The sequence below is a fragment of the Rhinolophus ferrumequinum genome, chromosome 6 (assembly GCF_004115265.2).
Source record: "Rhinolophus ferrumequinum isolate MPI-CBG mRhiFer1 chromosome 6, mRhiFer1_v1.p, whole genome shotgun sequence".
In the NCBI taxonomy this organism is placed as follows: domain Eukaryota; kingdom Metazoa; phylum Chordata; class Mammalia; order Chiroptera; family Rhinolophidae; genus Rhinolophus; species Rhinolophus ferrumequinum.
In genome coordinates, this window is record NC_046289.1 from 85,501,118 (window position 1) to 85,524,570 (window position 23,453).

The following is a 23,453-nucleotide window of genomic DNA, read 5'->3' on the forward strand; positions in this document are numbered from 1 at the left end:
AATTCCAGCTAGAACCGAACTCCCCAAACATGGCTATGTTCACCCAGGTATAAGGTGCTAGAATCCTGTCATCCTAGATGAGGCAGTATCAAGAGGTTAAGAAACAACTAGGCTCCTAAACAATGAAGAGAACACAGAGCGACCCCGGGCAGGCAATCTAAGATGATTGTTATTTGATGTCTCTAAGTCCATTTGTATAATTAAGTTACCTGCATTAACTCCAAGTCCTGCTTGCTTTAGAGTAGCCTCTTTGAGCTGCGCATGCTGGTTTATGTGTGTAAGCATGTGCCCCAGTCTGGACTTGTACTGAAGCCTGTTCTTTGGTCACCAGCAATGCCTTCCTGTCTTCCGTCAGGGCCATCAAGGGCAATGGCACCCTTCTGAGGGCAATCCACTGAAATGAATCAGAAGTTACACTCTAGATTCTAGGCGCATCTTTGCCAATGGCTTCCACCACAACCATGGTCAATGTACCTAGTCCCCTTTGGACCTTAATCTCTTCATCTGTAAAGCGAGTGGACTATCCTAGATTACCAGCAGGATTTCTTCCAGCTCTAATGAGTTTGTGAACCATGGTAGCCACCTTGTTACTTATCAACAATAGTGAATAATAGTTACTTATCAAAATAGTGAATACTATTTTTCACTTTTCAAATAAGTATACTCATTGTAGATATGTTTCATTTTATGTAATGTTTAAAAATGATAAGTAGTAGGAAGGTTATAGACTAAAATATAACTCAGGGATGTTTGTTCAGAAGCTGTTTAAGAGATATGCTTTTATTTTTAAGCTCTCATAAATGATGGCTATGAGAATTTTAGCTGTTTTCTACATCGGGGCATACTCTATGCAGATCTAAAACTTTGGTTGTTGGCAATCTGTGACTTTGAAACTGTTATTTATCTAGAAAGGTACGTTTTCCTTTTCATTCTTACTAATTTCACTTTTGTATAAAATTAAGAAAAAAATGAAATGAAAGAAAAAGCTTTCCTTCTCATCATTAATAACCTTATAAAAATGAGGCAATTTATAAAGTCATGCTAAAATTAGACTGTTACTTCTAAAAATAAGGTTACTTCTAAAATAAGACCTGTTGTCAACATCAGTTTGCCTCAGATACTTTTGCAAATGTTAGAGATTGAATAGGTTTGAAAGGAATTAAATCCATGGAAAACAAAATCAACAAGTTCTTAAGAGGAGTTTGGGGATGCCCAGGTTAGAGTAGAGCTTTTGAAAGTTAACTTCGTGGAACACTGTCGTAAGTTTTAAAACAATGACAAAATATTCTGCTTGATACATCATTGCTATGCACAACACACAACTCAAAAGAAGTAAACCTCTGTTTAGAACTTCTGACTTAATTTTGCTGAGTAAAACAAAAGAAAAAAAGCCAATAACATTTAGAACTTAAGTTCAGAAGAAAACACAGGCTTAAAGTTATACACACTAGTCAGAAAGCTAAGCTGTAAAACATAGAATTTAATGAAATAATTCCTCTTTTTTCCCCCCCAATGAAGCATTTATTAAAATGGAAGGTGTCAGAAAGAGTAACAAACCATGCCAACCAGCAGCCTGTTTAATTAGTTTATCAATAAGGTAAACTTTGAACTTGACTCAGGAAGGTCATGAGCATGGCTCCATAATGGCTGCAATGGTTCTCTTTTGGATATTTTTGAGGTAGGAAGGGAAAGAAAAGAGTTTCAGTTGCAAAAAGCTAAAATGTGGGCAGTAGGAACTTTGGCGTCTTTTAGGTAAAGGGTCAGGACTGAAGTTGTCTGTTGCATCATTTTGAAATAGAAGCATCAAACAAGGTTATGTCTATATTGAAAATTGTTTGATTCTTACAGAGAAAACATTTATTTGATATAGAAAAGAAGCTGTGTTAATACCTATGTGATGCTGAGAAGTTTTAACCACAAACCTTGAAACTATTATTGTTTTTCACTGTTACTCATGTTGAATATAATATAGCCTGAGGCAAAAACTTCTGAGTTGAGGGAAACTAACCTTGTAATTCAAGATAAATCAAGCTGAAGTCAAGGAAGAGTAAAGTATCAATCGCTAAGAGTCTAGAAGACTTCAGAAATTCTGCTCCTAGCCTAGTCTCTACAAATGCTGACTCCCTGCTAAGGATTTTATAAAGATTTTTATAATTTTTAATAGAAAGTAGTTAACTAATTTACTTTGCTTTAGTAAGACATTAAAAAACAAAACAACCCTGATATATATTGATGTTTGTATTTCATTAGGTTCATTCATAATTGGAGAGCATTTGGAATAACTAAAATGTTTAACAAGATTTTGCTTTCTCATTTTTTTAGAACTGTTACTTTGGCTTATATAAATATTGGCCTCATACATCTGCTACACTTGGGTGACTACATTGAAGCCACATGGTATTTTTCTGAGGCTATTAGACTTGATCCTTCATATATTCAAAGTTATATTTGTCTAGCAGATACTTATTATAAGGTATTTAAGGTTTGAGAACATTAATTTTTTTTAAAAAGTTTTAATTGTCTGGATATTTGTTCAATGTAATTGAAAATATTTTAACTTTTTTTTCTCAGCTAGTTACAGAGCCTAATGCATTTATAAGCAATACATATTAACTATAGTTAACTGTAATTGCCACTTATAAAGCCTCCACTGATGAGGTATGAATTTTTGTCTTTCATTTCCTTTTTGTTTAAAATTATACTTGTGTTCTCCTTACTACAAAAGCAACATTTATTTATTGCATATAATATATGTATGCAAATAAAAGTAAATTTAAAACTCTCCATAATTTCATTCTCTAGAGATAGCTGCTATTAACATTTTAGTCTGTCAGTTGTGTGTTTGCGTGTGTGTGCTTGTGTGTATGTGTGTATTAGTGAGTGGGTGGGTTTATAGAATGGAATTCATGCATAGAATGGGGTCCTATTCATTCATACTTTCCTTTAAATTTTGTTTAAATTTCCAGTTATTTAAATTTAAAAATGTAATTAAAAAATGTAAATTTAAAAATCCTTAGTGTAACAAATTTGAACAATACAATAAACTGTAAAAGTCTTCTTTGACTCCAACCAAATCTGACTTTGCAGAGATAAACACTGTTAACTGGTGTCTCTGCCTTTCAAAACAGAGACCCCTTTCCACTTCTCTGCCACTAACTTCCCTGCCTAAGACACTGTCATTTCTCATCAGGTTTATTGCAGTAGTCTCCTGGTCTTCTTGCTTCTGTTCTTTACCTCTTTTTGATGGATTTTCAACACAACAATCCTACTGATCCTATTAAAACTTTTCAGATTATTTCACTTCTTTGCCCAAATAATTTCAATAGCTTCACTTTGCATTCAGAATAAAAACCAAATCCTGCAAAAGCCAAAGGCCTACAAGAGCCCACGTGAACTAGCTCCCCCTTACCTTTCTGCCCTTGTCTCCTATAAGTCCTCTAGTCACACTGGTTTCAGTCAGGAAGGCTAGGTTATGGTGTGGAAACACACACACACACACACACACACACACACAAACGAATAAAACAACTTCCCCTGCAAAATGCAAACAAACAAACAAACAAACAAAAAACATAAAAAAAAAACCTACTTCAAAAATCACCATATTAAAATCAAGTTTTTTTTCTCTTGCTCACACTGTGTGTCCACTGAGAGGTGGCTAGAGGCTGTGTTCTTCACTGTCTACATCTCAGGACCCAATGTGACTTGAGTCTCGTTTAAAGCCCCTACCTTTCTGACAATGGTGGTAGAAGACCCAGGGCAGGTTTAGTATTGTCCTCAGGGAAAGTTTGCTCTTGACGCCTGTTGGGGAAGAAATGGGCATATTGTAGTGTGTGGTCTTTTTGCTTGACTCCATGCTGTTGGAGCTGAGGACTTCTGGGGGAAGTTGGAATTTCTTTTGGGTGCACTTAGAAACCAAAGCGCCAGCATAATACCAGGGTACAAACACATATATTCAAAACCTCATTTTCTGAGGGGACAAAAATTTCTACACAGTAATAGTTGAATAAATCGTGTTGTATTCACACCATAGAATGTTATGTAGTCAATAAAAACAATAATTAGAACTATATCAGCTGACTGGGAGCGTATTTCCTTGAGATACTGTTAAATAGGTAAAGCAAGATTCAGAAAAGAGTGTAAAGTATACATTATGAGCCCAAGTAAATAAAACAATTACAAATCATATCCTGTGTGTGTATATAGAATAATACTTATGGTTACTGTGTGGGTTCCATCTCCAGGGTGAATCTAATCTAAGGCTGCCTGGAGAAGTCCAACCCCAGAAGAGCTTATAAAGATCAGAGAGCAAACCTCCATCTTTCCCAGTGAGGGTTCCCCCAGTGCATAAACGCAGTTGGGACAGGTGGACTCATGCAGACATGTGACTAGATGATTTAATAACTACACCAACCTAAGCAGGGTCAACTTGAGAAGCAGTTGGCCAGAAGTTACACAGAAATTCTCAATATTTTAAAAATGCGTCTCGAACTCTCTCCTTTTAGTTTCCCTCTTTTGACTCCACCCACTATTTCCTCCTAATAGTTTGTACCATTTCAAAAAGTACTGCCTGCTTCCATGCACAGATTAGTTTTGTGCATTCTCCTCTTTGCATCACCATGTCAGCACAGTAAGAGAAGTCATTGGCTGTCTCAGGTTCATTTTGCCAGGGTCTGTGTTGTCCTCCTTTTGTAATATTCCCAATGGCTTTTGTCCGCAAATTTGTACAAATCCAGGTTATGCTCCTATGACTAGTATTAAGGAAAGAATCAATGTTTACTTTTCATTATATATTGATTTTAAGCAGATATCTTTTTCATCATTCTTGTATTTTGTTTTATTCGTTTATTTGCTGATTAAAGTGCCTGCTTTTTTTCTCTCTTATTTTTAAGTGGAATTGACTTTTTAATTTTACTCTCTTTTGCATACTAATTTATTAAAATGAGTAAAGTTTGGTGGAAAAGGTGTTATGGTTGAAGGAAAAAAACCTGAAAAGCTAAACAAAAAATGAAAACAAAGTAGAATGTATGATATTTATGTAAATTGTGTGGTTATGTTAAAAATTCTTTGAAATTAAAGATAAATGGTTTTAAAAAACCATAATACTTTTCATCATAAACTTTAAAAAAAATTTCGCATCCCATTTGCTATGTGATTCTTAAGAAAAATGTCTCTTAGGAGATGTTTTTGCAAAGTTTCTGTATCAAAGGATAGAAAGGATAAACATCAGAAAGGAAGCAATCAGTATTATGAGCTAAGTTTCTGTTTATCACTCAACAGTTGCATAATTTGAAAAGGGCAGTAAGAGAGTTATCTCGTGCTATCCACCTTCAGCCAGATGGAATCCAATTATATATAATAAGGTATGGACATAGAAATAAAATTCTCCTTGGAATAGCTGAGCAACTGCGCTAGCTATTGGAATCTTTAAGTTCTCTCTCGATCTTTCCAGACTCCTTGTTTTACATTTAAGCTTTCAACAATGGCCATCACCCAACCAGCAAGTTGGATACAGTTATTGTTTTTGTTAAGCTTCAAGATAATTTGTAATATAAGATAACCAGATCTTTCTCTTTGCTCTCTCCTTACATCAAAATACAACTGTTTAGTGTTTAAATTCTTTGAGGCCTCTGCAGATTACTGGTTATGTGGTTATCACATAGCTCAGGAAATTAAGGTAACATATTTTGAACAGTTTGATTGTGTCCACAGAGGTACCAAAAGTAAATCGCAGTTAATTCAGTGGGAAAAAAAAAAAGTGACACACTGAATTGTATTTCAAATGCAGTAGAGCTTGCTATAAAGAGACCCATTGCAAGTTATGAGTTATCACCAAAAATATGTTAGAGTCTCTAACATGGGAAATGGGCTTACAGATGGGAAAATGGACTAGAACAATGCTTTCTGATAAAAGCTTGCTTTGTTTTTAAACTTTTGAACCACGTTTTAGCAATTTATGTAAATACTTCCCCACTTTTTTGTCCCTTGATAAACTGTGTTTATCTTTTGTAATTTCTCAGCATCAGAGTATCACACTTTAAATACAGGTAACTGCAAAAAGCTTTGAGTATATTTCTTTCAGCTTCACATTTCCTAAATTGTTTTCTTATCACATCCCCAAGCTAATTGGTCCACTTAGACTGCATAAAATGTTTATAATTTTGACATTGTTTTCATCATAGATATGTAAGTATAAGTAAATGTATTGTAATTGTAAAATTTTAACTAATTGTTTATAAGAAACTTTACTGTAGAAAAATTGTTCGTAACTGCTTAGAATTGAAAAGGTATTATTTCTTCCAGAGGACAGTATCTTCTTATGATGAAATGTTATGCTCTTGCAAAGTTCACTATTTATCAAGTAGCAGAAATGAACAAAGGTAAATATAATTAGTGCAAGATTATAATCATCTTAATTTAAAAAGAAACACCTCTTTAAAACGTTTAAACTATTTGCAATAGCTATGTACAGATAGCTTGGAGGGTTCACTTGAAAGTCAAAGTTAGATTCTGAAATCTTAAAACTTCAGTTTCACTTGTACATAATCAGTTAGTAAAATGGTTCATAACATTGTGAATTTTGTGAGATTTTCATAGGAAATACCAGGCTTACATTTTTATTTTTGTTTATAATCGAAATGTCTTTCGTTTGTTAATAGATTTTAACATCATATTGATTTGTTAATTTATATTAAAACAGATCATTGAATTGCTTGACTTCTTTAGAATGATTACATATAATTCTAAATCCCAGACAGTTGACAAAGGTATTGATAAACTTTCCTTTCTTTTTAGGTGTCATTGAGTTGAGTCCCATACAACAAGCACTCATTTATTCATTTTGTGAAAACCATGACAAGGCCATTCAGGTCTTGAATCGGATCACCTTGAATAAGCCTGAGATCACCATGTATAACCTACTAGCAAAAGCCCAGATGAAGGCCAAGAGATACAAGGTGCAGTCTTAAGTAATGTTTACTAAATCTATGAATAGAATTTTTATATTTTGCTTAGAATGCTTAGATTTTTTTTTTTTTACAAAATTAAATTATACCATTTTTAAATTGAATCTTCTGTTAATTAACACTTGGGTTGTTTCCTTTTCATTTTTTTTCCCTCTTAAGAGTAGGGCTACTATACATATTCTTTTGCATGTCTTCTGTTAACACGTGGAGTAGTTTTCCAGCATTTTCCAGAAGGTCCTAGGAGTGGAATTGTTAGTATGTAGAGAATGTGAATGTTTAACTTTCAAGAAAGTGACACATTGTTCCATTGGGTTGTACCAGTTTATTCTCCCACCTGCAGTGTACGAGTGTCGCTGTTGTTCTGCATTCTGTATAATAATTGGTGTTGTCAGACTTTATTTTTTGTCAATTTGGTGCATAAACACTGCTGTCTCATTGTGGTCTTAACTCATATTTCTTAGTTTGAGCACAGGTCGAGCATCTTTTTATATGTTTATTAGCCACTCATATTTCCTGTTCTATCAATTTCCTATACACATTTTTTTGTTTGTTTCTCTTTTTCTTATCAATTTTAGGCCTTTGCACACTAAATTCTGTATATTAATGGTTGGTTATATGTATCACACATATCTTCTTGCAATTTGTGGCTATCTTTTCCTTTTCTCTATTGGTGTCTTTTGGTGAACACAGGTTCTTAATTTTCATGTGGTTGAATATAATTACTTTTTGTTTTATTGGCATGGCTTAAAAAAAATTTTGTTTAAGAAGTTCTTCCCGAATCCAAGGTCATAAAGATATTTTCCCATATTTTCTTCTAAAAGTTTAAAAGTTTTACTTTTTTCCATTTAAGATCTTAAATTGGAAATTCTACCTTAAATTAATATTTTTTCAGTTTGAGATAGTGATAAAATTTCAATTTTTCCCATATGGATATTCAAATGTTCCAGTATCATTTATTGAAATGTTCTCCTTAATCTAAAGATCTGAAATGCTGTAGCTATCAGATTACAAGTTTTCATGTATGTGTAGATGTGATTTGGGGCCTCTTCTGTGCCTTTGGTCAATTTTTCTATCCCTGGCCCAACAGTGCAATGTCTTAATTACTATAGCTTTGTTGAAATTCTTAATATCTGGTAGAACAAGTATTCACACCATATTCTCCAAGAAATTGCTGGTATTCTTGGGCCTTTACTCCTCTCTATGTATTTTTCAATTCAGCTTGTCAGGATCCATTAAAAATCCTATTGGAATTTTGATTGAATTTTATTGAATCTCTAGTTGATTTTTGGGAGAATCGACACCTTTATGATATTTCTCTCCTTTTAAGAATGATCTTATATATACTTTAATCTCCACCCCATGTCCCATTTGCTCTACTAGAAAACGGGTCCCCCTTGGTTGTCCTTTTCTACCCAATCCATAGTGATGTTCCTTTGGTTCTACTTTCTAAGTATCTCTCGAATCCACTTTCTTTCTCTATTTCTGTGGTCATTATCCTAGTCCAGAACATATTTTTATTTTGCTTGAATTATAGCAACAGTGTTACACTTTTCCAAGCATTTATCTACACAACGGCCCCAGTACTGTTTTCTGAATGTAAGGACACCTACCTGTAAGTCCCCAGAGCTACCTGCCTAGTGAAAGAGAGGTGAACATCAGCTAGAGGAGGAAGCAAGAGGAAGTGAAGATGTGTTCATTTAAATTTAAATGGGATGAAAGACTTGATGAACTCAAAAAGTCATCTAAGGTGCAGAGAACTAAAAAAGGAAGGAAATAATAGGTTGTACTCAGGTGGGGCAGGAGGAGTTGGGGTCAAGTACACAGCTTGAAGAGTTAGCTCTGAAAAGGAGCAGAAAGGAATGCATTCAAAAACAGGAGGGAAAAAAGGAAATGGAGGAAGATACAGATACACAAGAAGTTAAAAGAAGGGAAATTGAAGTGATGATATATTCTATGGCAAGGTCTTGTGCTGAGAGTGGGGATGGAAGGATGGATGTTGAGGCTGTAACATGGGGAGTAAATGCTAAGGACACAGGACACAGCATATCCAAGTTATTATAAATCTCATTGTTTCTTTAGCAATTTAATGTAATTAAGAAAATGGCCTAAAGAGTCAAAAGTGTTTGTGTTTCTATATAGATATATTCATCAATTAGCTAATTACAAAAAGGTAGTTCTATCTGGAAAATTGAAGTTTTGTTTTCATTATTATTCAACTATTTTGACTCAATAGTTTAAGAGGGTGATTTTTGATGTGAGTTTATTTTCTGGTGTCCATGGGACCTCGTTAAGAGCACAGCAGGAAAAAACAAAGGTTGATTAAAACCCCATCAAATATTATCACTGGAGATTTTTTACCACCTAATAGCTGTCCTGTATTCCCTTCAGGAAAATTACCAGGAAATTGGTGATAAACTGGTCTTTAAACTTACGTCTGATTTAAGACTATAAGAAAATAACCTTTAACTTTTAGTTCCAGAAGTCCACGGGTGTAAGCCTGCCTAAGTCCCTGCATTAGGATAGACACTTGGGTGGGACCCACTGCCATCAGAAGCCCAGCCTAGGTCCTCTTCTCGCCGAGTGTCACAACATCTGTGCCTTTGCCAGGCCTGTGTGTCCCTGTGGGAAATGAGAGTAGGGCTCGTGCTCAGGATTCCTTTTAATGTTTAAGGCTTTCATGTTCAGTAAATATTAGAAAGAAACATTCTCGCCCCTCTCACACTCTCTCTTTTTTTTTAAAACCATTATAGGAAGCTGTGATAATATTTAAAAAGGCTTTGGAAGTATTTTCTCATTCCCATAAAGGACCAAATGCCATAGAGGCTTCAGTAGACTGTCTGTATAACTTGGGTCTTTGTTACATGGAAGAAGACAACTTACAAATGGTATTTTCTGTTTTTAGGAACATAAGTTATTTGTGATTTTAGAAATTGCTTGCCCTCAGTTCTATTTCGGAAGGTTACCTATATAGTGAGTGACTAGCTCAAAGTTTCTTATAAAGCTTGGCTTACTACAGTCAGTATGTGCCCTGCAATATCTACTATTTTGTTTTAGTTTTCAACATATTTTATTTGAGGCTTATTTGTCAACAATATTCTAAAGAGTAATGTGTGTTTCCCACCAAAACAATAAATCTAACTACAAGAAATTATTATAGCAAAATAATTTCATCACATTAATATGAATTTACTTATTAAATTGTAATACTTTAAATTGAGTACTTCAATGTAATGTAGAATAAATGGAGAATGATTAGGGCACTGATTTCTCTTATTGACAGCTGAACAATTCAAATCAGATTGAAAATGGTTATTAAGGTGGCCAGATTCTTTGAAAACCAGTTGATTTAATTTTTATATATTTATACAGTATTTGGCTATTTGACACACAAGGCCATTTCAAAATTGTCAATGATATGATAAATATGTAAAATAGTTGATATTTTCCAATGGCTAATGTTGGATATTCCACAGCTCCATCTCTCTCCACACGCACAACACACCTTTCCAGTCCTTGTAGTCATAACGATGGACAGTGTGTGAAACTTGCATCTCTATAACCTTTAGAAAGAGTTGCACTTGATTAGTTGTTCCATTAACAGTCCAATAAATATAAGATTAAGTACAAATCTTTGCCATGTTTTTAGCCCTTTTGACAATCAGAGCAAACCGAGCTTTGTTTTACAAAGTTGGGAAAAATTTCAGAGTTCTGTTGTTCTGAAATTTCATAATTATGTATCTGCTGTGGTTCTTGGGCCCTCATGGAAAACAAATGTACTGGTTGTGATTTCTTTGGACTACATAATATGAAGAATAATGATTACAATTATACCGCAAAAATACTGTCATGTAACAATGATTATGTAGACATTAATATGGAAGTAAGAGGACTTGTAAATTATAATAATTAGCCTGACTTGTTCATAAATATTTTGTTTGTTCCACAAGGTTCACTGGGAAAAATGTGTTTAAAATGACTACAAAAGAGTGAAAACTTTCAATAATAGTTATATATAGTAATTTATTAATATTTTAAATTAATATAGTATTCTTACTAAATTATTTGTTTTTTAACAATATACTGTTCTAGGCTGTTGATTCTTTTACAAAAGCTGTGAAAGCAAATCCTAATTTTGCAGGAGGCTTTTATCAACGTGGGCTTTGTAAAGTAAAACTCCAAAAGGAGAGCTCGATCCTGGATTTTAACCGTGCAATTACCCTGGATCCAAAATATTATGAGGTATTTAAATGAACAATTTCAGTGATTTAGAGAGTATGCTAGCTTTGCTAAAACTGTTAAATCATTTATATGTCCTTGTTGTTAGCAACAATCGGTTATTTATATATCTACTTTTCAGCTAATTATGTTTTGATAATGCTTGTATCTGTATTTCCCCTTGAACTAAAAATATTATTTCCAACAGGGATATTATATATGTAAAAGTGTTTTGTGAATTGTGATGCATATAAATATTGTTAATATTTTGATGTACCTATTAATAATTATAATTTCATATACTTTTATTAATTTTATTTACGTCTTGTTTTGTTATCACATTTATTCCTGCCTTTTAAGAGACTATAGAGACAATACAAAATTCAATAGGTAAAGTTTGATTAGATCCCGATTTTACAAGTCTATGAATTTTGAATATGGACTAAATATTAGATGATTTTAGGGAAATACTATTAATTTTCTTAGATATATTATGATAGTGTGATTACACAGGAGAATGTCTTCTTCACAGATGATGCATTCTGGAAGACTTGGGTGAATTGTTATGATGTCTACAACTTATTTTTAAATAGTTCTGGAAAAAGTAAATACAATAAATATTACAGAATGTTAATAATTATTGAATCTAGGTATAGGCATATGGATGTTTATTGTACTATTCTTTCAATTATTCTGTATGAATCTTTTTCTAACAAAAGAGTAGAAAAAAGGCTACATATTTTACCACCTTTTGGTGGCATAGAGTTGTCCAAACTAGCATATATTTTGGTAGGATTGAAGCTTTTATGAAAATATCCATTCCTACTTTCCTCCTCTCTTTCTCTGAAAAGGCATATTTAAGCCGAGTAGCCTTCTATGCTATGAAAGGCAGATACTCAAAAGCAATCTTGAATTGTAATGAGGCCATCAAAATTTTTCCTCAGAGTGTGCGAGCGTATCTCTACAGAGGCATTCTGAAATACTCGTACAAGGTAGGGTGACTTCCTGTCTTTACTGAAATCTTAGGGTGGGCGGATGCTTGGAAGCCAAGTAGGGATGCACTTCCTTTTAGTCTCTGTGCAAGAAGAATCACCACGGTGTTAAGGGCAGAGCTGCGTAGAACACCTTACACTTCTACAGTATATCAAAAGGGATTTCAATTCATAATTTCTCACAAAATAGTGATATTTATTTTGAAACTTACATTTTATTTATTGTAATTATTTTCTTTTTCTAATTTAAAATTGATTGAGGTGACACTGGTTAGTAAAATTACATAGGTTTCAAATGTACAATTCTATAATACATCATCTATACATCACATTGTGTGCTCACCACCCAAAGTCAGTTCTCCTTCCATCACCATATATTTGACCCCCTTTACCCTCATCTACCACCTCCCTCCCCTCTTACCTCTGGTAACCACTAAACTACTGTCTGTGTCTATGAGTTTATATAGCACTTATTTTTTTATTTTTATTAAGAAAGTAGTATATATTCACTGTAAAGAATTTGGAAAATTCAGAGTGGGAATAAAGAAGACGACTAAATTCACCTATTATCCCATCATCAAATGAAAATTCTTGAGAGAATTTTGTTGTACTTGCCGTGTCTTTATTTTCCCTAATAATATATGATATTTATTTTCTAAAATTGGGATTACACTATTTACATAATTTGTGTTGTGCCCTGCTTCTCATACTTAACCTTTGAAGATACCACTTTTTTCAATGACTGAATAATATTCCACCATAGTTAATTTTTTACCACTTGATTGTTGGAAGTTTGAGTTGTTTTAATTTTTTTACTATTCTAAATAATACAGTTGTACACACTGAGAACAAAATCATTGCTTGAGCTTATGATTGATTCCTAAATGGAAATTAGAGTCAAAAGGGTGTGTATAGAACTGGTATCTGATACTTCATGGAATACTTTGTTGCTCTCTATTGTTCTTTTCTGACCTTTTTTTGTAGCTATTTCATATGAAATATTTTGCAAATAATACCTTAAAGCAAAGGTAAGACCTTGTATTATGTGTTAATTCCATGAAAATTGCTATCTATAGAAATGGGCGATCTAAGGTATCAGAGAAGCATCAAAGAGGAAGCAGAAGAGAACATGGGTAGAAAACATGACGATTATATGACAGTATGAGAGAAAGAAGGAAGCAAGCTGTGAATATTTGCTGAAGGAATATGGTTTGCTTCTCTTTTATCAATAAGAAGTCTAATCTTCTCCTCGTTGTATAGCAACATTGGCAATAAGATAATCATCTAAATTAAAGTTCTTTATATATTTAATTTTATTTGCAAGTAACAGAAACTATAATAATAATTCCTACCAAGATATCTTCTTAATTAACTCTATGAAAGATCAGCTTGATCGTCTTAATATCACAGATGGTATACAGCGAGTTCCAAAAACTCTGATAGAATCACGAATTTATTTTACAATTAAATTGCAGTCCATTATGATAAACGCTTCTCACCTAATTATTATTTTTTTCCTCGTAGGTTTATAAGCTAGCAATTGCAGATTTAACTAAGGCTATCAACATGTACAAAAACAATTATATAGCATTTTATCACAGAGCATTATGTTACACCAAGATCAGTGAACTTCGAATGGTAAGATGACCATTTCAGTAAACAAAATGTTAAAGCATTTGTAAACATATTTAAAGCCTGTGGAAAGTGTTTTCTTATTATTTGTTGTAATATTGAAAAGTAATTCCTGTGGAAATACACACACACACACGCACACACACACACACACACACACATACACATCACATTCCTGCTGCTTTGTGTGGTCACGCCCCCCAATCTGCTTGAAATGTGGACAGTTAAAAGTTAAATCTGTTTAAAACATTTAGAGATTTAAAAATTTATTTGCTATGGAAAGGAAGAACTTGAGAAACATTGTTTCTGCCTAAAAGGATGTAGAATTCCTGGTAACCAGACGATCAGGTTTCCCCAGGAAATGTTGACAAATGAATAACTAATTTTTAACAAAGGAGTTGTTAAGATTCTAGGAGCTAATTACAGGATCATTTATCAGAGTAACCTGCACAGCAGGTGTCTTTGATGACTCCCTCCAGACCTGCACTCCTGCCTTTCCTGGGTAACTATGAAGCCGAAAAGAATGGTCTGGGTGGAGGCAGGGAATGCCCATTTTGTTATCTCTGATAGGTAACAGCCCAGTGCTCTATAAATAAGGAAGATGTAAAACTACCTAAAGAGAGACCTAAGTAGAATAAATCATATTGGCTATTTTAGAGCTGCCAGGTACCCAACCCATTTCATCCAATCACTCATTTTACAGATGAGGAAATGGAAGTAGTGAGAGGTTAGAAACACATCCAAGTCACACAAGGAGTAGAGACCCGCACTGGTGTTCACAGGTTTGTTTGCTTCTGGTTAACAGTCTTTAGGTGGCTTTGTGAAAACATCTGACCTCCAGCTTATGGACCGGATATCCTTTAACAGTGTCATCTCCTCCCTTTTTGTTTACCTCCACCTGTTTCTCAGCATTCCTGCCATCACTGCAGCGAGAAAACCCAAGTATCTTACTGCAGAAAATGTACTTAGACATTCTCCCAAGATATGGTTTCATAAAAACTAAGAAAAGGTGAAGTCTGGTTTCCATCACCCTACATTAATAAAAATAGTAACAATTACCACTTACTTTAGGGCTTATTGTGTACTGGGCTAAATGCTTTACCAACGTATCATCAAAATGATGACTTTTTACAGCAATATGATATATTATTAATATCCCCATTTTGCAGATGAGGAAACTGAGGCTTGGTGTTAACTCACTTTCCCAAGACTGAAACGCTCGTAATAATAGCGGAGGCATGATATAAATCCTGCTCATTAATCGTCATGAAATCTCATCTACCAGCCTTTGTTTCCTTTTGTATCACATATACTCAGCTGCTCAGTGGATCTCTAGGGCATGTTACAGGTTTTACATTCTGTGATTCTATGAAAGGAAAAGTGCTAACATTTTAGTTTAGTTTAGTTCTATTTGTATAAGTATTATGAATTATTTTTACGACCCTTGCAGTGTTTGTTTATAATTATGCCATAACATGCATATAGGATCTTGAACTGTACAGTTCTTTTAGACACTTGAGTGCCTAATCATGAAACACTAGCAGACAACTGAGCAAATAGTAAAATACTATTTATTCACATTTTCAGTTAGCATGTGCTGTAGGCATATGATTTGACCCTTTTCTGATGAAACCATATGGCTCTTTTGGACAAAATGTTCAGTAGAAAAATGAATTAAAAGATTCAGCTCTTACTCAAATTTGGGATGCTCCTAGTAACTGGTGTAGAATAGACGACCAATAGAATATTTGTTTATTCATTGAGTAAACAAAAAAGATACAAGTAGTGGAGAAAGGTCCTCTGGGTTGATTTATTCTTAACTGAGGCTAATACCTTAAAAAGAAACGAGTATAACTATCGAAATATTTTGAAGTAATTGTCCAACAAGTGATTATTAGTTTTGTTGAGATCCATTTTCATTGATTCATGATTTATTCTCTCAACAAAAATTGATTGAATGCCTAATATATGCAGGCATGGTGCTAGTTACTGGCATTATAAAGATGAACAAAATGGATAAGCTCTGCCTCCATAAAATGTAGGTTCCAGTGAGAAAAACAATAAAATACTAAAATGAAAGTAAATTTCAAAAGGCAGCAAGTGCTCTGCTTTAATGTCAACAGTCATTTGGTGAAACTGAGTGGGGGAAGGGTGTCGTAGGCCCCCTTTCAACCCATAGACATGAAATATGCTTCAGATGAGTCACAATAACATGTGAAGTGTAAGCACAGTGAGTACCACTTATTAAAAAGTAGCAGTATTGAGAATATTTAGTTAAGGGGACCTTTAAATCTAGCAAATGATTATTTTTGGCTATAAATTGTAAGTCAAATTAAATACTAATTGTGAGGTCCCAGTTTGTATTTAAACACATTTGTCTTTGGCCAATGTAGTAAGACTTTACAGAGTTGAATCTAGGTTGTAAGCAATTATTTTATTTTTAGGCATTAACAGATTATGGAATTGTGCTTCTTCTTGATCCTGGAGAAACTGTGACATTAAATACCTTCATTAATCGTGGACTCATTTATGAAGAACTAGAGCAGTACAGCTTTGCATCAGAGGTAATCCTTCCTGTTTACTTGTAAAAATGAACCCATTTCATTTTACATGTTCACTTCTGAAAATAGTGAACAAATTTTTCTTAATATCAAATGAAAATATTACTCAGCAACAATTCAACTTTAGCAAGAATTGTATTTAAATACTTTGAATGACTAATAGACTCTGCAAAAAAAAAGTGTATTTTCACTTTGTTTTGATTGCAGGTACTGTGTTTCCCCGAAAATAAGACCGGATCTTATATTAATTTTTGCTCCAAAAGATGCATTAGGGCTTATGTTCAGGGGATGTCATCCTGAAAAATCATGCTAAGGTTATTTTCCGGTTAGGTCTTATTTTCGGGGAAACACAGTAAGTAGCCAATATGTAAAACTAATGTTTCTGATTTGATGAAATATCACCTCTAAGGGAGTATCTTGACTATACAGAAAATACAATTATTTGTCAAATAAAATGATTTATGTATTGCTTACTTTGCTACTTGGTGCTCTCATTCACGGTTTTCCTCATTCCTCATTGAAAATATATAAAAATAAATCAGTTTGTTTTGCACAGGGCAGAAAATAGCAGTTCAAAATAGGCTACTGAGAATAGTGGGCACAGGAACTCAGAATTGCAATAGAAGATAGCATCTGCAATATATCAAAAAGAAACAGGTGGTTAAAATGTATTTCTTTATAGAATAATTAAACAAAATTCATCATTCTCATTTTTATCTTATTTGTATTATCAAATTTAAATTAACTTTGGAATTAAGATTAAGAGATACAAGGCAAAAAAATAAATAGCAATTTGAAGTTTGCAGTTAAATAATGGTAGTTTTGCTTCTTTGTTTCTGAGGAACTACAAGGAAATATTATGTAGTGGAATGTTTCCTATTTTTCTCACCTCCAAAGATGGCTTATATTATTTTTCTACTTCTGGAGTCATCTTTTGAGATTCTGCCCAACAGAATTACTTATTATTAAGGAAGCGTCTGAGAAACCTTATTCTAGGCGATTTACACCATGATGAAATGTAATTCCAAGAGTTGAATTTTAGGTTTTGGTTTTGAGATATGCCATTTGGAATTTCCTCAGGTAGGAGGAGCCAAAGAACTTCTTTGTTTGGAGTAGGCAAGTCTGGGCAACAGTATTGGGGTGGAGATGTGTGAAAAATAGGGGTTCAGAGCAAAAGACCTCAACTGTGGAAGACTTAAATACAGGGCCTGTATTATCTACTGGGTAAATGTTTATTTAATATGTAATTTCAACATACCAGGTTCTCAACAATGCTTCAATTTATAATTCTAACTTATAGATGAGAAACTGATATTCAAAAGAAGTTAAATAAAGTCTTTCAACCAGGAAGTACTGGAGCAAGATTTGAACTCAGGTCTTACCTGATTCCAAATCCTAAGTTCTTTCAGACAAGGCAAGGTATTGGCATTGGTATGGAAGATACGGAGAAAAATAAGACAGATTTCCAGTCCTTGAGGAGCTCATGGCCTAGTGGAAATCATCCTCGATCCCTCTCTTTCCTTACACCCTCCATCTAACTCATGAGCAAGGTCAGTCAGCTCTACCATCAAAACATATTTTGAATTCAGTCATTTCTCATTTTTGCCACCACCATTCTCCTCCTAACTCAAGCCTCAACCATCTGTCCCCTGGACTACTGCAATAGCTTCCCAATTGGCCTGTTTCTGCTATTGTCCCTCTACGTGCTGTTCTCCACACAGCAGCCAGAGAGACCTCTTAAAAACATAGATCAAGTTATTCCTCTGCTCGAAACCATCCAATGGCTTCCTATCACACTTAGAATAAAATCTGAACTCTTGATTATGGCCAACCAAGAGCCTTCATGATCTGACTGCTGCTCACTGAAATGACTTGTCACTCCACTCTGGTCTTTTGCTATTTCTTGGAAATGCAAGGCTCCCTTTCTGCCTAAGAATCCTCATACAAGATATTCTGTACACGTAGAACGCTCTTCCTACTGATCTGTGTATGCTCGTGCCCTCCTTTCATTTCAGATTTCTGCTCAAATGTGACCTCAGTCGAAAAAAAGTAGATAAATTAAAATGGAATATTAAAAAAATTGAAATAATCCAAAATATGTCTGGAAAGGAAAAACAAAGAAACAGAACACAGAGGAAACAATCAGAAAACAAATAATAAGATGGTAGACCTAAGTCCAATCATATTAGGAGTTACATTTAATAGAAATGGTAAAAATATACCAATTAAGATAATGAGAATGTCAGATCCGAATTTTTTAAACATGCCCCACTATATTCTGGCTACAAGAAACACAATTTAAAATATATTGATAAAGATAGCTAAGAGTAAAAGGCTGGAAAAAAATATTCCCTGCAAACACTACTTAAAAGCAAAAAAAAAAGAAAAGAAAAAAAATTTTTTTTCTCTGTGTAAAGTAAGAAGGTAATTTGAAAAATTAAATTAAAAATATGATGCAGGCTGAGGAAGAACCAGTGAAGAAATACACAAGTGAATTATAAAAGGGCTAGATGAATAACCAGGAGACAGCAGTCTTAACACCTACCCAGGGAAAAATTTTTAGTAGGAATTATTGATTAACAGAGGTCAAGTAGGATGAGTGCTAAAAACACATCAATTAATTGATACTTGTATGATCTTCATAGGAAAGCCTGGATCAGGAAGTAGAGTGCAGCGTGTCGAGCGGCACTGTTTAGGAAGTTAATGGTTAAACTTGTTGGATTGAGAACATCTGTTTATCTCTTCCTGTCCTCTTGAAAACCTACCAGGAAGACAATAAAGGAATAAAAAAAATATAATCCCACAAGGTTAAAGATAGTGGAGAAGAAATGTTCAGGCCCTTAAAACCACCATTCCGGATTATAATACCTCAAACTTAAATATGAATGGGTAGCCAAGGATCCTACACTCCAGGGATGTAAAACAGAGACTAAAACAAGGAATTGTCAGAGGTATAGGGATGGTGGGAGAAGAGGAAGTGTGTGTAAGAGCTAAATTCTATCCTAAGTGGGAAGTTAAATGTGACACAATACTCATGTTATTTTGAAATTTGAAGGTAAATAGCAGAAGTCATAACACTAAGATGTAAAAACAATTACTTTTGGAGAGTGGGACTCAGTGCTAAGGAGAATTGGAGCAGGGGATCACTGAAGTATTTTAAGTCTTCTAAGTTTTATTAGACCCTATACACTGTGTACATGGGTTACTTTGATAAGAAGTAAGTAAGTAAAAAATGTCTTTAGATGCTGTGGGGACAGAGCTCCAAAAAGCAGTTTCTAGGTTCTCGGCCTCACATAGAAAGGTGTTGGCTCAGGTAGTAAATGGCCATCGACTGTGATCAAATGGCCATCAGCTGTGGCTAGTTGGCCGTCAGCTGTAACCAGTGAGCCATTGGCCACTAATATAACTGCCGTGGCTAGGCTAGCAAAAAAAGGGGGCTAGCAAGAAGATGGTGGCTGAGCCTACAAGTGGAGCAGTGAGGGTTGAGAATTGTGTGACTCCTCTTTCCTGTGTCTCCAACCCAGCCACCAGCGAGAATATAGTGAGTGGTATGACTCCCCTACCTATGGCTCCGTGGGTGTCCTTTTTGGCCTAGCCATATCCTGCGTTCTTGTGTGGGGGGCGGGACCAGAGACCCCGCAGGACACCCTGCATGACAGATGCAATTTACAAAATAAAATTGGCCTTATTATACGACACGAATAAGAGGAAGTTGATGGAATTTGGGGATATGGAGATAGTGAGTGTCAACTATGCTTTCGGGGAGATTGGTCATGACAGGAACTAGACAGACAGGGCCATGTGTAGTTGTAGGCAGGGAGCGTTGAGCAAAGGCACATTAGGTTAGGTTGGAGCAGTGAGACAAAAATTAAAAATACAGAAAACAGCAGGAATATGAGGGAACATGTTTCCAAAGGAGATGGGAAGGAATGAGGTCAAGAGTCTTATCTTCTGACAAAGAGAGAGGAAGACAGTGTGGGTGAAGGTCCTTACAGATAAGCTGTTCAATGGAGGCAATTTGCTTAGTCTGTGTGGTTTGTTATTTATGATCCTCATATTCAAGGAGAAAGTTAATGCAGAAGAGAAAAATCATTAAAACTGCTACTAGCTCTATTCTCAGTCATTCTAATAGTCATCATTTATGTCTATTGCTGGTAATAATGCCTGATGACCATCTAGCATGATAATGATTATGTATATAGAGTCAAGCTGACTTTTATAAGTTTTATCTGATTTCAAAACTAAACTTGGTATTCTCAGCTTTTAAGTTCTTGGTCACTCCTCATAACTCCCAAAATTAATAGGAATGTTTGTAATAAATCTCACTTACACGTGTAAGTTTGCCTCCATTTTAACAAAACAGTCCTTTTAGGGGATTTATCTGGTAGCATATTTGATTAGTTTACATTTGATTAGACATAGATTTTTTAATTTTAAATAGTTCCATTTAGTATCAAAGTACGCTTCAGAAATCTACCTGTCCACATCATCCACAGCTTACTCTGTGACTCCAACCTTCCCCCCCAGTAGGATCCTGGCTGGGTGTGACCCTACTGCTCCCTCTGCCAACCCCAATATTTGCAGAAAACTCATTCTACCCACACAAGACAGCCAGCTTCCTCCCTCTGGTACAGCCAGGGAAGGTTGTGGAAAGAGGAAGGGCAGAGGGAGATGGGGAGTAGGAGGGGGTGCTATGGTTAGCTCCTCTCCAGTTGGGGGAAGGCAGATCTCTGACACTTGCTCCTTAAGGCTTCAGAGTGCAGGTGTCCCAGCCTCTGGGAAGGGAGTGTGGAGGAATTTCCTTTTGCCCCTCCCGAGGAGGAGGTTACCGTACTCTCTACTTTTTAGCTGGATCACAACCAAAACTGCCCACGGAAATTCCTGCTGAAGCAGTCCTTTGGGAAAAAGCAAAACCATTGCAGTTTACATGATGTTTTGATATGTCAATGTTTAAATATTTTATTAATTTCACTTTAGTGATGTTCTTATTTTGCTTCAGATCTCAAATATTGTTGTAGGGCTTTGAAAAGCTTCTGAGCTTCAGACCCTGTGTCTCTGGGACCTAATAGAGGAGAGTGTTCAAGGTCATGATCTCTTGCATAGGTACTTAGCACTTTTAATTCTCTTAAACAACCTCTTCCCCAGGGCCATTCAGGTCCATCCTAGCTGACTTTCTTAACTCAAAATCTTGGGATAAGAGTTTCCATTGCTCCATCTCAGGAGCTTCTAGGATCTCTGGACAAAATGATATACTTCTCCCTAGAAATGTGGATTCCAAAGGTAGGAGCAGCCTTAGCTAATCCACACAAAAGGCCCCGATAAGTCCTTTCCTGGGCCTGGGTGTCTGTCTGTCCTATAGCCATATAATGCCAAAGGTTCTCTATCAGTGAATTTCCATTTCTATCTAGATGGGCAAGTCTCTGGTGGTGTGCACTGGGAAAAAACAATCAAGAGAAAGTAAATGAGATTCCTCATTGCACATAGTAGGGCAAAAACACAGGAAAAGTGGAGACCATTAGCACAACATTCTGAGTGAGTTTTCAGTTTCGGGTTTCTTCTGCTTCATCCATTCTCACTAGATGTGATACTAAGATAGAAAAATAAAGCTTTAAGAAGATGTATATTTTAATGCTGTGTTGAGTGTATTCATGGTAGAACCAAAGTTAGAAGGAAGTTTTAAGAAAGCACGAAAGATAATGCTGTAAAATTAACAAAAATTTATAAAACTGTTTCAGGATTTTAAACAAGCTGCACTGATAAGCAAGACTAACGTGAACCTTTGTCGAGCTACCGCCATGTGTTATCACAGGTATGGAGTGCGGTTTATGTTGAAGTGAAATCAGTGGGACTATCTGGTAATTATTAATAGAAGAACAGAAGAACGAGAGGAAACTATGGAAGTGACTAAGAGCACAAAAATGGGGAGAGACACAGAGAATCCCTGTATGGAAGTGGAGAGCACAACTCAGTGTGTCCTTAGCCCCCTTCTGCCTTCTAACAGATTATTTTAGCCAAGTCTGCAATTAAATACCTGTATCATGGCATTGGGGTGCCCATCTTATTCAAGCCCATTTACTGGGAAAGGACCTAGGTGGTATATAGAATAAAATCATGCATTGCTTTAAATGTCTAAGAATAAAATCAAGTAATTAATTTTGTTCCTACAATGAAACTAACCTTTAAAAAGTCCTTTTTCCTGAAAGAGAAGGTGCTTTTGAAAAATTATCTGTTTTTAAAAACATTTTGCATTTAAAAAACATAAGTCTAAATCTAAAACTAAAGCAATACCAGTAAATATCTACAAAAAACCCCAACAGAATCCACAAAAGAGATTACTTAAAAAGTTATTACCTGTTTCTGGGGTTATTGTAAAGGTAAGTTATAGAAGGGGAGAAAAGAACAGTTGTGTAAGGCTAAAATACAGAAGGCGATCAGTTTAAAATTTGCTCGGGGACAATGTTAGATTTTGCTTACTACAATGTTCACATTTCTACATACACATTTGACATCTAAAAATTAATTTCTGGTCAGTTTGTTTTTAAGAGCATAGAGATTCAGCATGTGAAGATTTTAATGTGCGGCACAATGTATTTGGTTAAGTCATATTTTACAGCATTATTTTTCAAGAGAGAAGCAACAACAATTAATGGGCGGGGAAAATTAGGATAGTTCATAAATCATATAGACTAAAGTGTATAAATAACCCACTCAGAGAATAGACATAGTTTGAATTATTTAGATAAACATTCTTTTTTTCCCTTCTAGTACATGGATAGTTCAGCTACATTTTCCTATGAGAGTTAGATTTTTTTATTTTATGAACATAGTAATATAATAACTGGAACTTGTGAAGGTGTCTTTGAGTTTAAAAGCCTAAACTGGGATCTTTAATGTTATATAGACAGCAAAACACAGTCACAGCATTTTCTGTTTTAGTCCAGCAACCTTTGTATAATCCATTCCTTTAAGTAATTGTCATTCTTAAAAAGAGATAGAATAATGATGACTGATGTGTTTGTTTTGGTGGGTGAGTGCAGGCCAAATATGTCTGAGGTCATTGCATTCCCTTAAAATTAAAAACAGGCTGC

The 23,453-nt window shown here is 34.9% G+C and overlaps 1 protein-coding gene across 1 annotated transcript in view; it reads left to right on the plus strand.

Moving 5' to 3' along the window:
• Positions 1-5,283: 5,283 nt before the first annotated feature.
• Positions 5,284-23,453, plus strand: part of LOC117023898 (tetratricopeptide repeat protein 6-like) — a 30,349-nt gene continuing 12,179 nt past the window's right edge. Inside the window, exons 1-7 of the mRNA XM_033109131.1 lie at positions 5,284-5,363; positions 6,304-6,380; positions 6,796-6,956; positions 9,716-9,850; positions 13,697-13,810; positions 16,249-16,368; positions 22,101-22,174. Coding sequence (XP_032965022.1) covers positions 6,320-6,380; positions 6,796-6,956; positions 9,716-9,850; positions 13,697-13,810; positions 16,249-16,368; positions 22,101-22,174 — 665 coding nt within the window. The 5' untranslated portion in view covers positions 5,284-5,363; positions 6,304-6,319. The remainder of the gene's footprint in view (positions 5,364-6,303; positions 6,381-6,795; positions 6,957-9,715; positions 9,851-13,696; positions 13,811-16,248; positions 16,369-22,100; positions 22,175-23,453) is intronic.